Consider the following 14,024-nt stretch of genomic DNA (forward strand, 5'->3'; position numbering starts at 1 on the left):
CAGCTTAGCATGGCAAGCAATGCTCAACTTGTGCGCGTGGACCAGGGCTTTCATTCAGACTTTTAATCCCCTTGAGGATTGATCTTTGGCACACCATTAGCTGAAGTAATGGAAACAGTTATGGGTGTATGCAGCACTGGATAAAAGTAGCAAGTAGGGCTGTTGGTACTGCAATGGCAATACTGCACTGACGAAGAGACCATCCTGTTAAATCTCTTTTTTGGCCGCTTAGTGTAATGTTGCCATGAATAGCCATTTGCACCTCGGTGCATTTTTGGACTAGCTATTGGAGGGTGATACATGCATTGCTGTCAAGACACACCCCGCACAAATTCCCCCAGCGTACAGCTTTGTCCAAGAAGCGTTGTAAATCTTGGGCTGTTGTACTGAAAGGTGCCACTGGTAGCTGCTTGGGTCATTAAGTAATGCTTTAAAGGGAGCTAGTTGGTTGTGTTTATCCATATATTCATGGAAGTGCGCCAACTTTGGGACAGACCAAATATTAGGCTTGTGCAAATATTTGTTAATTTTGAATATTTGTCCAAATTGTAAAGAGTTCGATATCAGATTCAATCCGAATTTGTATTGTGTTTGAAGTCTTGGAAGTATTCGTCTCTAATGAATAATGTTTCTTGAACGCTTGCTTTTTGTTGTTTTGGTTTAAAATAAGTGAACACGCATCTAAAGCAACAGCCATGCAACGACGCAATTGCGTTTAAGACCAGCAGCTGGGGGCAAGTTGCTATCAGAGGCGAGGAAATGGTGAGGAGATTTTGTGAACACATCGTGAAAAAACTATACAAAGGTCGTAACAAGCATTATACACTGCATGCCTCCCCAACTGTTGCCCCTTGCTGGCAAAAAAAAAAAAAAATCCCCTGCCGGCCCATGTTAGGTAGTTCCAGCCAGATAGCATCACTGTGCGTACGCATCTAAAAGCAGTAAACGTGCAACGATACAATCTCTAAGCCAGCAGTCGGCGGCAAATGGAGTTAAAAGGCGACAAAACAATGCCCTCGCGTGCTGCCCGGCTGACTAGTAGTAAACAGAACAGCAGACTGTTAAGTAGTTTCGGATTATGGCACGCACCAGATGTTACCAGAAGTTTGCTCTTGAAGCTGTTTGTTTTTCCGGGAAAGCAACTGCCAGCACGAGTGAGCCAGGTGAACACTCAGTTCTTCCCCACCACTCGCACTTTCTGCACGTGTTCGCAAAACCTTTGAGTCATTTGCGCACACTGCTTTTTGAAGCCTTAATTTAAAGAAAATAAGTGTGCAAATAAAGTGAGTAAATACGGTAATTTATGGGCGTGCAAATACACAGGTAGGAAAGACATCCAATGGGAGTGTTGAATTTGCATAGTCGATGCAAAGAGTCGTGGGAGAGTTTTGCTTCTGGTTCCAGCTTCCTTCCTTTGCTCACTGGCTTCCTGGCTTCGTCACAGTCGCTATGTTGACATCACTTACTCTACTAATTCGTATTGCATCATCGTTGATTGTACTGCATCATCGCAAGACCAACATGACATCAACTCAACTCTGCTTCATGGCATATTCTTGCAAAATGCAAACTGGAGTGTAACCAGAATAAAATGGGACGAGGCTTTCTGTGACCACACTTGTGATGTGTAAGACGTACAATGTGCCTTATGCGATGCGATGCACCGCACGTCATTATGCTGTGCTAGCCCATTAGCAGACGTTACACACTGTACATCTATTGTCTGCTCAATTGTACAGGTGTCATGACTTAATGGTGAAGCAGAAAGTTATTATATGGTGCAGCAAACTCGTTCAGACGCACATGAAACTGGCTGCAGCTCATGTACAATATGCCAGCATATTTGCTGTGACAGTGCACGCTTACCTTTCTGGATTGTCTGTTTTTGTGCTCGCGTCGGCACGTGCTGCACATGCTGGTCTTGCGATGATGCAGTGTAATCAGTTATGTCTCGGCACAAATAAATTAGTAGCGGTCAAAATTTCCGGAGCCCTTCACTTACGGCATCCCTCATAGCCTGAGTCGCTTTGGGACGTTTAATCCTCGTAAACCTAAACAACTGATTCCAGCACGTACAACTGCAGTGAAACAGCAAGAATTAAACCAGAAGTGTCGAGCCGACAGTTTTTCCATGATTCCTTGTATCCTTCGGAAACGTACCTGACCCATTGGCAACTTTCAGAGCTCGTTTTGAGCTAAATTGATGCTTTGACAACCTTGTTATTGTAAGGGCCTGCTCTTGCATCATTTTGCCTAACTTGTAAAGTGTCTGGGGAGAGGTCCTATCGGATGTCGGCCTCTAAGCATGCTTTTGCTTTGCAGCCAAGGTCCCGACCAGTCCTGAAATCCATGCGCACCTCTCAAGGCCACAGTCTAGATCGTCCAGCACAGGGCCTTGGTCCACAGCCGCCACAGCAGAAGACGTGGGCCAGCCGCCAGGAGCGACCTCCGTGGAACGGCTGCTCCACGCAATGCAGCATTTGTCTCGAGAACCTCGACGGTCACCAAAAGGAAATGACCACGAAGTGTGGTCATTGTTTTCATGAAAAGGTGCGTATGTGTGTGTTTATAACAGAAGTGTGAGGTTCTGCGATACAGGCCAGGAAACGCTGGAGCCTTCATTACGATTAAGGAAGGGACTACTGAGGCTTTGGGTACGATTGCACATTCTCCAAAAGGCAGATGAATGCATAACTTTTTCCAGTCATCATTACATGTGCTCTGTACTGTTCTGCTGTGGTTTGGAGATGAATTTTTAAATTCGTTGTCATGGAGCAATGAAATTTGGCATGCTTATTTGGAAATGCGCTGAATGATTAATTACAAAATTTCACTGGAATACCTCAAGTAGTTTGACGTTATAAATTTTTACGTGCTTTACTGCTACACCAAACTTAAGAGAAAGCCTGGTGTAGCAACAGAACATGGTAGGTGCCTGCGGTCACTTTTAAGTTTTACTCGAGATGATTGATGTAGGCTTGCATACTTTTATCAGCCCGATTTTTTTCTACACAGGATGTTATATCCATGCTTGCATAATGCATTCAATATCATTATGTCATATTAGTGACAAAATAAAAAAAAAATGAGTAAGTAATCTAAAAATGCTGGAAAATAGCTGCATAAGGAATTTATCAATGAAAACAATGCAACAAACAGCATGAAAATCCATGACAACATTGTCATGCTACGGTTTCTGCAAGCAGTGCACACTGGTTCCAAAACACTTTTGAGAAAACTGGCATTGAAATTGCACAAGCAGTTCATGTCCATCAAAATGCCCCAGATGTGAAATTTTCAGTGTCCTTGGCTATGGAGCCTTCTTATATCTTTGTCCTTTCGTTTATTCTGCCGTGCATGCTTGCTTTCTTCCTTTCTATGTGTGTGCATGCATGCATGCATACATGCGTGCGTGTGGCTTTAGGGGGCTCTTTCTATTGAGAGACGCATCGCGAAATGAATTGCAGATGTGGGAATCATCGTTCTAACCGATTTCCTAGGTGACGAAGTCTCTGATGCGACAAACAGTGTGATACATTTGGTTGGTTTCCCATAGGAATCAATATAAAGAAAAAATCTGCTTAAGACTAACAGTTTTCAGTGTCCTGTTAAGACACTTTCGCAGCGACCGCAAACTACGGTGACCCCGCGCAACGATGCTTGCAGGGCATCTGCACGGCTGTGTCAAGCAAAAGAAAAATAATTATAAAATACTTCCACGCAAGAAAGCACATCCTGACAAGATAGCTTCCATGCAATTTTGCACCGTTATGCTGTGAAGCTGTATTGCAGGGGCACACGACCTTGCGAGGAAGCTTTCTTGCCGATGTGGAAAAGGCAAAGCATCTTCGTTCCTGCCTGTGTGCGATGTGGAGATGCCATCTCAGCACTGTGCGCGAGTTACGTGCTGCCCATTGCTCCGGAAAACTGAAAGGCTAGTAGGCAAAAAAGTGCACCCGCTCATTAACTTGGGGATTGAAGAGTTGCAAGCCGAATTTTTAACTGACACGGCGGGGCATTATGCGTTATTTCAGTATAGAGATGGCCAGGTATCGGTGTCGCGTAATACTCGTGGTAATACTCGTGGTGCACCTGCTTGTAGAGTTCATAACAGCTACACTTCAGAAAGAGCGAGATAAAAGAGAGATGCACAGCTAGGTCAGCTGAGCACCTTAAGGGCACTCCAAGCCTCAAAAATCAAGTCATGAAGAAAAGAAAAAAGAAAACGAATTGCAGTAACAGCGGGAAAAAAAGAGGGCAAAAAGAAGTAGGATAACGTGACACCGTTTCATACCCGTACTTTTCAGTTAACTTCATGCATAGTACCATATATATGTTCCATTTGCAATTATCCCCTCACTGCAAGGTCTTTTTTTTTTTTTCCATTGTTTTCAGTAGCATATATATAGACACACCTAGCATGCTCACAAACCGAGCAAATTTTCTGGTCCCTTCAAGTTAGTCTTAAAAGGGAGTCTACTTTGATGTCCCTGAATTTTGTAGTGCCAGCTAGACAAATGTTCGTCATCCTGATAAGGCAGCAGTGCATCCCGCACTGTCGCAAAAACGGAAAATTGCCTATGTCTCAACTGCACCCTGGCACCATGGCTAGTCATTTGTGTGTCTCCAAGGTCTAGGTCTTTTTGCTCACTACCAGGCATTGAATCTGGGAGTAGAGTGACCTCTGACGGCACATCGGCGTGACCATCACTGGATGAACATATGTGTTAATGCCGCTGCGCGATCGCATCAGTGGGCGTACAGGTGGAAACAGCCCTGTGTTGCACACTGTAGTGCCGAAATAACACACGGGATTCTATCACTTTCACTGCCTCTCCCATTTCTTTGTCATTGCGATGGTTCATTTAGCATGCTGATCTTATTTGTTGTTGATGGCGTTGCAGTATGCACTTCGCCCACTTCATTTGCCCACGATCACTTCCTCTTCTTCGGAATGACAGGCTTGTGCTTCTGCTTTCCGCTTGCATGTTTCGGCTGAAACGTTCAATGACTCATTGCTGGTGGACCGAGCTGCGCACAGCTAAGAAGTGCTGTCTCGCAGACTTGCGGACTAAGTCAGCAAAAGCATTGCATGCATGCCACAGAAACAGGCGGCCCGACAAACTGCACTAATCAGCAGCCGCACACAGGGCACATGCTGAGCGTCGTGCGACAGGCCAGACCAATCAACTCTAAGCAGCGGGCTTCCCGGGGGCCACCACATTTTGCCTTTTCGTGCATTTGTTCTTGATCATGGATGTGATCCCACTGGGAGGAGAATTGCGGTAAAACCAGCTTTCCGGTGATACCAACCCTGCTGCTAATTGCAGTGCAAAACCAGAGCTTTTGTGCTTGACATTCTGCCATTTCCACGGAGATTTCAGCCATTTTTTTTTTTTTTTTCACAGAAAAACTATTTCTGGGCTGTTTTTGGAGAAGGTATTTCGGGGTGTGATTGAAAAGACCTTGTAGATAGGAAATCTGACGTTTTCTAAACATTTTTTTTTTTTCCGAGATTTTTGTGACTTGATCCTCGCTTCCCGCTTAAACATTAGGGCCTGCAACAAAGACAAGCAGCTCTGTGGTTGCAGAGAAAGCTTTACCTCCTGGTCAGCTCTAGCAATGCACGTACGAACAGAAAATTGCTTTAATTTTGCTTTCAGTGCGCTGATTTGGGAAAAGGAATGCGTTCTCGTCCATTTTTTTAAAGGCTTGCTTGAGGCAGCTAATAAAGTTAATCTTGGTAAGTTCAAACTTGTGGTTCTAACGAATTGACACCTTGGTCTTGTTAACACTCAGGTGCGTAGGTGAGCCCAAGTGGGCTGCCCCTAATTCGAATTACTCATTCAGTGCAGGCAGTCATGTAAAAAATTCAGAAAGCACATAAGATGCCATGCTATTGGCTTTCCTACCTGGATTGTATGAGTAGTTGTTAAGCAGGCTAAGTTAACCTAGGTGTGTTGGCAAAATTGTGAAAGCTGTATCGACATTTGACTTTCAGTACACTCAGACTTTCTAAGAGTCACAGCGAAGATAAGCCTCGAGTGAAATGAATATTCAGTCTGAAAGAAACTTTGGTCCAAACTGCGAGAATGGCCACAGTAACAGAAAGCATAGTTCTCTTAATTTGCTTGAGAAGTGGCTCACGGTGTATCCACCTCCCGCTCCAGTTACCAAGCCATTTTAAAAGGGAGGAAAGTACCGTATAAACGCCTGTAAGGGCCACATTTTTTTTTTCCCCGTATTCGTGGGCCAACATTTAGGGCGTGGCCCATACACGCGATGTGCTAAAAAAAAAAGAGTAAGAACACACCAGTCGGGGAATGAGCGGCGTTTATTCAACGTTCACTCGTCACTCGCGGAGCTGGTGGTGTGCTCTTGTGCACGCACATCCCACAGGAAATCTCGCAGCATGTCCGCTGTCAACGCATAGCTGTTGTTCCGTGCTTCCATCACTTAGCAGAGCAGCACTTCCAGTTCAGGCAACTTGCACGGCTTGCCTCGGAAAATGCACTTTTTGCAGGTGTTCCTCAATGCATCCTTTTGGTTGCACCATCGTCGGCCACATCGAATTTCCTGCCCGCCGCATGCTTGCCATGTTCGAGAGCATACTCCCAGCTGTGTGGCTATTAAGGTGCATGCCTGGCGGCAACGCGAGAAATCCACAGCTACGGTGAACTACCACAACTCCCGTGTTTTTGACCGCCACAAAAACGAGCACAATAAGCTAGCGTTGGTGAGACTGATGCCGATATCGATAGCGGGAGCTTGCGGTGGAGGAAAAAGTTGACGATGATGAGCCGCGGCCTCGGGCGTCATCCGTGGGCGGCACCTGGAAGCTCCTGTGTGCGTGCATGGCATCTGCGATTAATAAGCACACCGTTGCTCACACCTGGAGGTGATTATGAAGTTCACAGTGTGTGCATTTCAAAGGCTGTTCCCGTGTGGGTTGTGGAAAGTTTGGGTGTGGCCCTTACAGGGGTATTTTTTTTGTTGAAATCTTGGGGAAAACAGGGCACGGCCCATACACGGGTGTGGCCCTTACAGGCATTTATATGGTATTAACTTGCCAGCTGGTTGGCAAATGGCCATTTCTGGCCCTACACTCCTGCATTGCCATTTTCTGCACATGTTGCATGGCACATGTTGCATGGTAGGACTCTGTTGTAGATTGGTGTTAGCATTATGTTGAGGAAGTAAGCTTCCTTGTCATTATATTGAAGCAAAAGGTTTTGATTCTCTTGTAAGAGCCAAAGAAACTTCATGAAGTCAGCCCATGGACTATCAAAAGTAACATAGCAGAGATGCTGGAAATTTCAGAGACATTAGTGTCTGGCATAGGCTTGATGTTTGTTTCCAACTTAGCTATGATCAAGGCCCCCTAGTTTCTCATGATTCTATGAAAAATGGTGCAGTAGAGCATTTTTGACATAATAGTGTGTTAGCAGCCACATTCTCTGTTTTGATGCTATTAGAGTAAAACCTTGATAATTTGAAATTCCGGATAATTCGAAAAAATCTCTGCGGTCCCGTAATTTCTAACATAAATTTGATCGGCTAATTTGAAGCGTAGGCGCACACCAACTCGGTCAACTCGAAGATCTGAGGTGTTCTGCGAGGATGTCCGATCCGGATTTCGCCGCAAGCCGATGAAGCGATAGTCCCTCAGAGCTGCAAGATTGTGCTGTACAGCAGTGCTGATGCTCGATATGTGAAGCGCCCCAACCCCAGTACTCAATGCACAAAAAGCAATCTGTACGGCTTGCAGACCTCCGGAGCACATGTCTGCAGAGGAAAAGACATGTTTCACTGCAGCACAGGCGTGGATGTCAGTATGAAAACAATGTGCTCTCAGCGCTTCTTCGAGGCATGGCCGGAATGGAGGTGGTGGTGCGAGTGGTCATCGCTTCTCTCCAGCCTGATTGTTGTCAAGGCAGCGTCTAGTGGAGGCACTGGCATCAAAGCACCTCCCACCCCTAACAGCATCAGTGCGTGTCCTAAGATGCGGCTGTTCTTGCTACGTGCCCGCGACTGATTGAGTGTGTGCAATGCCTTTCTTAAAAAAAAAAAAAAACATCCTGGAGAAGCATACTGAAGAAAATTCGAATTGTGTGCTGTTTACCCGGCTCATTCACGCTGGCAGTCTATTCCTCAGACTAGCTGTAGGTGGCACCAGGGCAAATATCAGGTTCCAAGAATCTCCAGGGCACGCGTTGCCTGTGATCGGAAACTACGGGGCCGTTCGCAGTTGTTTTTTGCTAGTCAGTCGGGCCGCTTACGAGTGTGGAGACAGGGTGGAATCTCCCTTTTTCACTTTTGACCTCCATTGGCTCCAGATTGCTGTCCTTGTGATTGCGTCGTTATGCATTTGTTGCTTCGCCATCCCGCGGGAAGCTACAACACCAAAAAATGTGGCAGCGGGACAAAAGCACTCGGGGCAGGGGCTATATACGGTAATTACAAAGTTTATCCAATAAAGGTAGCGCGTTCCCGCAACAAAATTTTTTACCTGGGTTCATTTTTTTTCTGTGGTCGGTTAATGCGAAAACCCTGTTAATTCAAATATTCTTCCAGGTCCCAATAACTGCGAATTAACATAGGTAGTAACGACAGAAAGATGGGACTCTGAATACTTTAATCATCTGAACTCTTGGAATCTATAATCTGATAACAAATGAAGTTCTGCTGTGCTGCATTAAAAATTGATGCCGTTCTGGCGCCAATTGTGCAATGGAGCCTGGAGCTGCTCCACAAGGCATTTTCAGCTGCTTTTTTTTTTTTGGTAAGGGGGTAGAAAATTGTGCACAAAGCCGTTTCAGTGATTGCAGGGAGAGAGTACAGCTCAGTGCTCCAGACATGCGCTGGGCATTCATGTAGCAAAATAGTGCCTGCTGAATGCATTGCGGTGTGCCTGTGTTGGCACTCCCGTCCATCTTACTCCGTGACACGATCTAAAAACTGCGGCGAACCTGAGGCCAAAGGTGGAGCTGGAAATACAGGCAGATCTGGTTATAACAAAACAATGGATATAAAGAAGGAATGATAATTCCCCTTGGAAGCTCTGTCAACACTGGTTGTAACGAAGCCATGGCTATAACGAAACAATCGCCAGGCCCCTTCAACTTCGTTATAACAAGGTTCGACTGTACCTATCCAAAGGAAACATCTGTCCAAATGGTAGTCAGCAGAAAAAAAATTACCACACCATAGCTTTGAGCGAAATTCGGAGCAGTGACAGAGAAAGGCGAAGAGCTGTACTAATGGCAGAGTTAAACCAAGAGAGATGCACAAGCACTTGCTGAGAACTTCAGAACTGCCATGACCTTGTTTCAGGCAGCCAACAGCTGCGTGGTGACCGTGACGAGTCCAAATGAGGTCCTGCTGTAGGAGGAATTAGACTTTTAATGTCAACCGCAGCTTTGTTAAGCTGGATATTCCAAATCCTGCTTGATTCGAAGATTTTTGATGGTGCTACAGGCTTAAGTTAACCGTGGTTGTACTGTATAAAATTCACTCTCTATGGAAGGCCACCGCAGCAGTGACCTAGTGGTCTGAGCATCCGCCTCGCATGCGGGAGATGCGGGGTTCAATCCCCAGTGCCGCCAAGTACCCACCGATGATACAATGGGTACAAGCTTTCCCCTGGTCTGGTGCTTGGTTTATTTAGGGTGAAATTCTTGGGAAATGGGCCTTTGACCCCACCTTGAGTAGAAGAAAAATGCCTAGTGCCGTGACGCTCTTTGGCCACAGATTCCCTTGCACCATAAAAATCCATCATCATCATCATCAGGAATTTTTGTGTGTGTGCGCGCGCTCTCTATCACTCTCTGCTGCTGTTCCTTCCAGTGCCTACAAGAATGGTTCAAGAACGACCAAAGTTGCCCCAACTGCCGTGCGTTCAGCCTTTCAGATGCTGACTTCCCCTTGCTTGGTTGATAAGGAGCAGAGGAACCTATATTTTTTTATTACCATGAGTCCTCTTTGTATTGTTGCATAAAAGTTGCAATAAATGACTTTTTTTATTACAAATAATGCGTCTTTTTGCATTTTACCTAGTACTATAGGCATATGCATCACGTCTGGATGGATTACCACAATAGTGCAAGCAGAAATGAAAACAAGGGTGGAAAGAAACCTTTGATGGGTGTTGCCACCCAGGCAAAATGTTGGCAGCGACACATTGAGCAATTACAGGAGGCATGAATACTGTACAAAGTTCTAGAACAAAAAATATTGTGGTGAGTACATTAATGCATTTCTGCACATACCAGGGAGGAGCTGTTGCAAATTCTTTAGACGTTGCACTAGAGCCATAGAGCTGCATGGATTATAAATTTGATCTAGAGGTAACTGGGTGTGTGTCATGCAACCTGTAGAATGCAAATGGGTATTTTGTCTTTTTTCTTTTTTCAAAGGCATATGCAGACCTGTAATTAAGGGGGTATGCAGGCTTTGAAGATTTGCAAAGAACCTCTGAAAAAATAGTAGTTTTCATACTACTTCATAAATGTATTTCCGCAAAATATCCACACTCTAAACTGTCACAAACTATTGTACATTTGAATAGTCTTGTGGCCAAAAGCCAAAAAACGAAGCGCGAGCTTTTATATGACCTTCCACTTAACATCACAGTTCCGCAACTGTTGAACTGCTGCCATTTTGCTTCCGTTTGAAAGCTCGTTTTGTGCCCTTTCGTTTGACACTTTCCAAGATGGCATCAGAGCAGCGCAGCTAACGCTACAGGAGTTTTCCTGCAACACAATTTCCCATGACTCGATAAGTGCACACGGACTACCTCTTTATCTGTTCGGGATTTTACAAGCAGTCTCTGCCTTACCGGCTTTTTCTGTGGTTTTCCTGGGTAACTGTAACTAGCTTGGCGTCAATTTATTCTTGAGGAGTAGGGCTGTGCAATGATGGTGTTTTTACTGGATTTTATATTATCCAATAAATTTAATTACTTGCTTTCTTTAATTACCTGCCAATGCAGTTTGTACATTCATTTTTTTTACCATGCATTTTCACTGAGGCAAGTGTTCAAGCAGCATCGCTTAGGTAATGCAGTTCTGTAAATATTTCAAATAATTTAAAAGCATTTTTTGGCTACTCACTGTAGTGAGCCCATTTACAATCTCGTTTTAAAAACTCCTCATAACTGAAATTCTAATTGTGCTATTTACTCTAATTGCATCCTTGGACTCTACATAAAGCACACTTAGCGAGTTTAATAATACTGCGAAAAAGACCCGCATCTCCTTTGAACAGACCATTACCATTTTTAAATTTTACCCAAGTTGGAGCATCGTACGAGGCTGTTTTAATAAAACATTCTATCTGCAGAGCTAAACATGCTACTTGTACACTTGCTAAGGTAGAGGTCCAGGTTTTTTCTACAGGCAAGTGACTAGTATTGCAAGAGAAAATTTTGTAAGAACAATGCAGGCCTTGGTAGTTCAGGTATCCACTGACTGTAGCTGGAAAACGTCTTGCCTTTCATCTAAATGCTCTGAGGTGTGCGGCTTTATTCTTTAGCTCTTTTAGTGGTTACTACGATGATGTGTAGTGTGTGTACGCAAGTCTGCTCATTGCTATTGCAGTTTGCACACTACTCTATGATCAAACCAGCATGCTTGGTATATATATGTGAATGTGGGCTTACATGGTGCCACACTTGAAATTGTACTCTTGTTTACATGTTGCAAATGCTCACAAACTATGTAGCATGGCATCATTTGCAGGCTAGATATTATAGACTGCTTGACACGGTCTTGCACGTACTAGTGAGAATGGCACGTACGACTTCCAAGAATTTGAAATCGGTGGCAGGAGGTGGCAACTTGCAATAAGGTAATGCGAGATCATGAGTGAATCGGGTCTTTTGTTGTGGCTTAATCATGTCCAATGCTTAGGTAGTCAGTCCAAGCACCCTGAATTCTGTAAATGCCGTTCACCTGTGCAGCTACATTGTAGTGCAAAGCTTGGTTGCACAGATGTTAATACAATAGCATTAGTGTCTACATCAGTAGAAAAACCCATTGCAGTCTTGAATTCTCCGATTGATCGAGAGTGTGATGGCATCACAGGGTCACACAACATAGCTGAGCGCTGATTGGTTGATGGGGTGTGCGATGTCATGAGGCTACGTAACATGGCAGAGTTAACAGGTGCACTGGAAAAATGGGTGGTTAGTCAAAATTCGGATAGGTCAAGACCGTCAAGACAGACGGCGTCGCAGGGTCGCATGATATGTCCATGCGCTGATTGGTCGCTGGTGTGTTTGTTGTCATGAGACTATGTGAGATGGCCAAGTGACACACAGTAAAGGAGAAAATAAATCTCACTTTATTGCCGCGAGCGGGATTTAAACCCACGGCAATGCTAACAGGTCAGCTTCACTGGCCACTGTATTGGACCACTGTGCCATTGCAGCCTCTTATTTTTTTACTATTGCATGGGAAAATTACAAAAGAAGGAAAAACCTGAACATAATGCATGCCATAAATCACTGGGCTGCATAATACGAGCCCGCCATGCCCCTGCAATTCCCAGTCTCGTGCTGTGCTTTGAATGCAAATTTCCACTGGCCCCCCCCATGGTGGGGTCAGTAGAGGAGTGCCAACCTTTGAGCATTCAAAAACTGACGACACAAGGAAAAGGCGCGAAGACGCTGCAATTAAAATTTTGACTGCATGTAACTCAGCTTCTAAAAAGCGCGTCCAAAAAATTCTTGCTGCAGGATATTTGTGAAGCGGCGTCCTTTAACATCACAGGCATACCGCAACATTATTAGATCACCTTTGAGAACCCCGTTAAATCTGCCCCTGACTGCAGTCCACAGGGAAAGTGGTGAAATTCCAATCTCTGGAAGATTGTCGGGCAAGGAGATGTGATCTCTCCACCACTGTTCACTGTGTGTTTACTGGAGATATTCAGAGAACTGGATTGGGAAGAGTTGGGGTAAAGATAACAAAGAATACTTAAGTAATCTGCTGATGGCATTGCCTTGCCAAGTAAATTCAGAGACAAATTGCACAGGAAGATTGGACCAAAATGGACAAAGTAGAACAGTGGGTCTAAAGATGAGTATCAGTAAACCTAAAGTAACATCAGCGTCCCTGAAGGGAACAGTTTACGATGGGCAGCAAAGCATTGGAATCTGCAAGGGCATACATCTACTTTAACTTCATCTCTCAAGTTGTTTGCAGCACTGTGAAAGGTAGAGCTTTCTCGTCCAATCAGGGCCAAAGAAGACTAACAAATGGTCCCTCTAATATTTTACCAGTGTTGACTATTCTTTAAACAATTATTTTAGTAATAAAAAAGGTAGTTCAGGATGGTGTTTTGAAAGTACAGCAATAGTTCATTCACTGGTTAAATTAGCAGACAAAGTCCACATGAACACAGCACTGCGGAGCCTGCTGAGAAGAGGTGCGCTGCCACCCATAAATATGGTGCCTAGTCGAGTCTCCTGCGTGCAGCGGCTGGACACTGCTGCTGTTTTCTTCCCAATGATGGAGCCACCAGTCACAGGGTGAAGGGCACAGAGGAACAAATTTTGCAGCACACACCGTTCGGTTTGGCTCAGATCGCCGCAGCCTTCACAGTGCTGCAAATGACTTCAGATATGGAGTGTAGGGCACGCAGTGTATACAGACCTGAACCACGAGTGAAATACCCAGAATTTGAATAGAGTGCAGTGCATTTGGCAAGTGCTCTCAGGTCATGAAAAGCAGATTACCAGTGTCTCTCAAGAGGAAAGTATAACATTTGTGTCTTGCCAGTGCTCGCTTATGGGGTGAGTATGGAAAAGAAAATAATGGGTGCAATTAAGAGACGGGCAGACAGCATAGTGGGTCAGGGAACAAGCATGAGTTTGATTTTCCTAGTTCAAATCAAGAAATGGGTACAGACAGGCCATGTAATATGAATGGCAAAACCGATGGTCCCTTAATGTAATGAAGTAGATTCCACAAGAACACAAGCATAGCAGGGGATGGCGGAAGTCGCGTAGGTGGATGAGATGG

The 14,024-nt window shown here is 44.7% G+C and overlaps 1 protein-coding gene across 15 annotated transcripts in view; it reads left to right on the forward strand.

Annotated features, from left to right (window-relative positions):
- The window catches only part of LOC144093727 (uncharacterized), a 109,844-nt gene extending 99,812 nt beyond the window's left edge, over window positions 1–10,032 (forward strand). For all 15 annotated transcript variants that reach the window (XM_077627393.1, XM_077627405.1, XM_077627394.1 and 12 more), the window contains 2 exons: window positions 2,323–2,550; window positions 9,847–10,032. In XM_077627393.1, coding sequence (XP_077483519.1) covers window positions 2,323–2,550; window positions 9,847–9,936 — 318 coding nt within the window. In that variant the 3' untranslated portion in view covers window positions 9,937–10,032. The remainder of the gene's footprint in view (window positions 1–2,322; window positions 2,551–9,846) is intronic.
- Window positions 10,033–14,024: the final 3,992 nt, after the last annotated feature.

The sequence above is a fragment of the Amblyomma americanum genome, chromosome 6 (genome assembly GCF_052857255.1).
Source record: "Amblyomma americanum isolate KBUSLIRL-KWMA chromosome 6, ASM5285725v1, whole genome shotgun sequence".
In the NCBI taxonomy this organism is placed as follows: domain Eukaryota; kingdom Metazoa; phylum Arthropoda; class Arachnida; order Ixodida; family Ixodidae; genus Amblyomma; species Amblyomma americanum.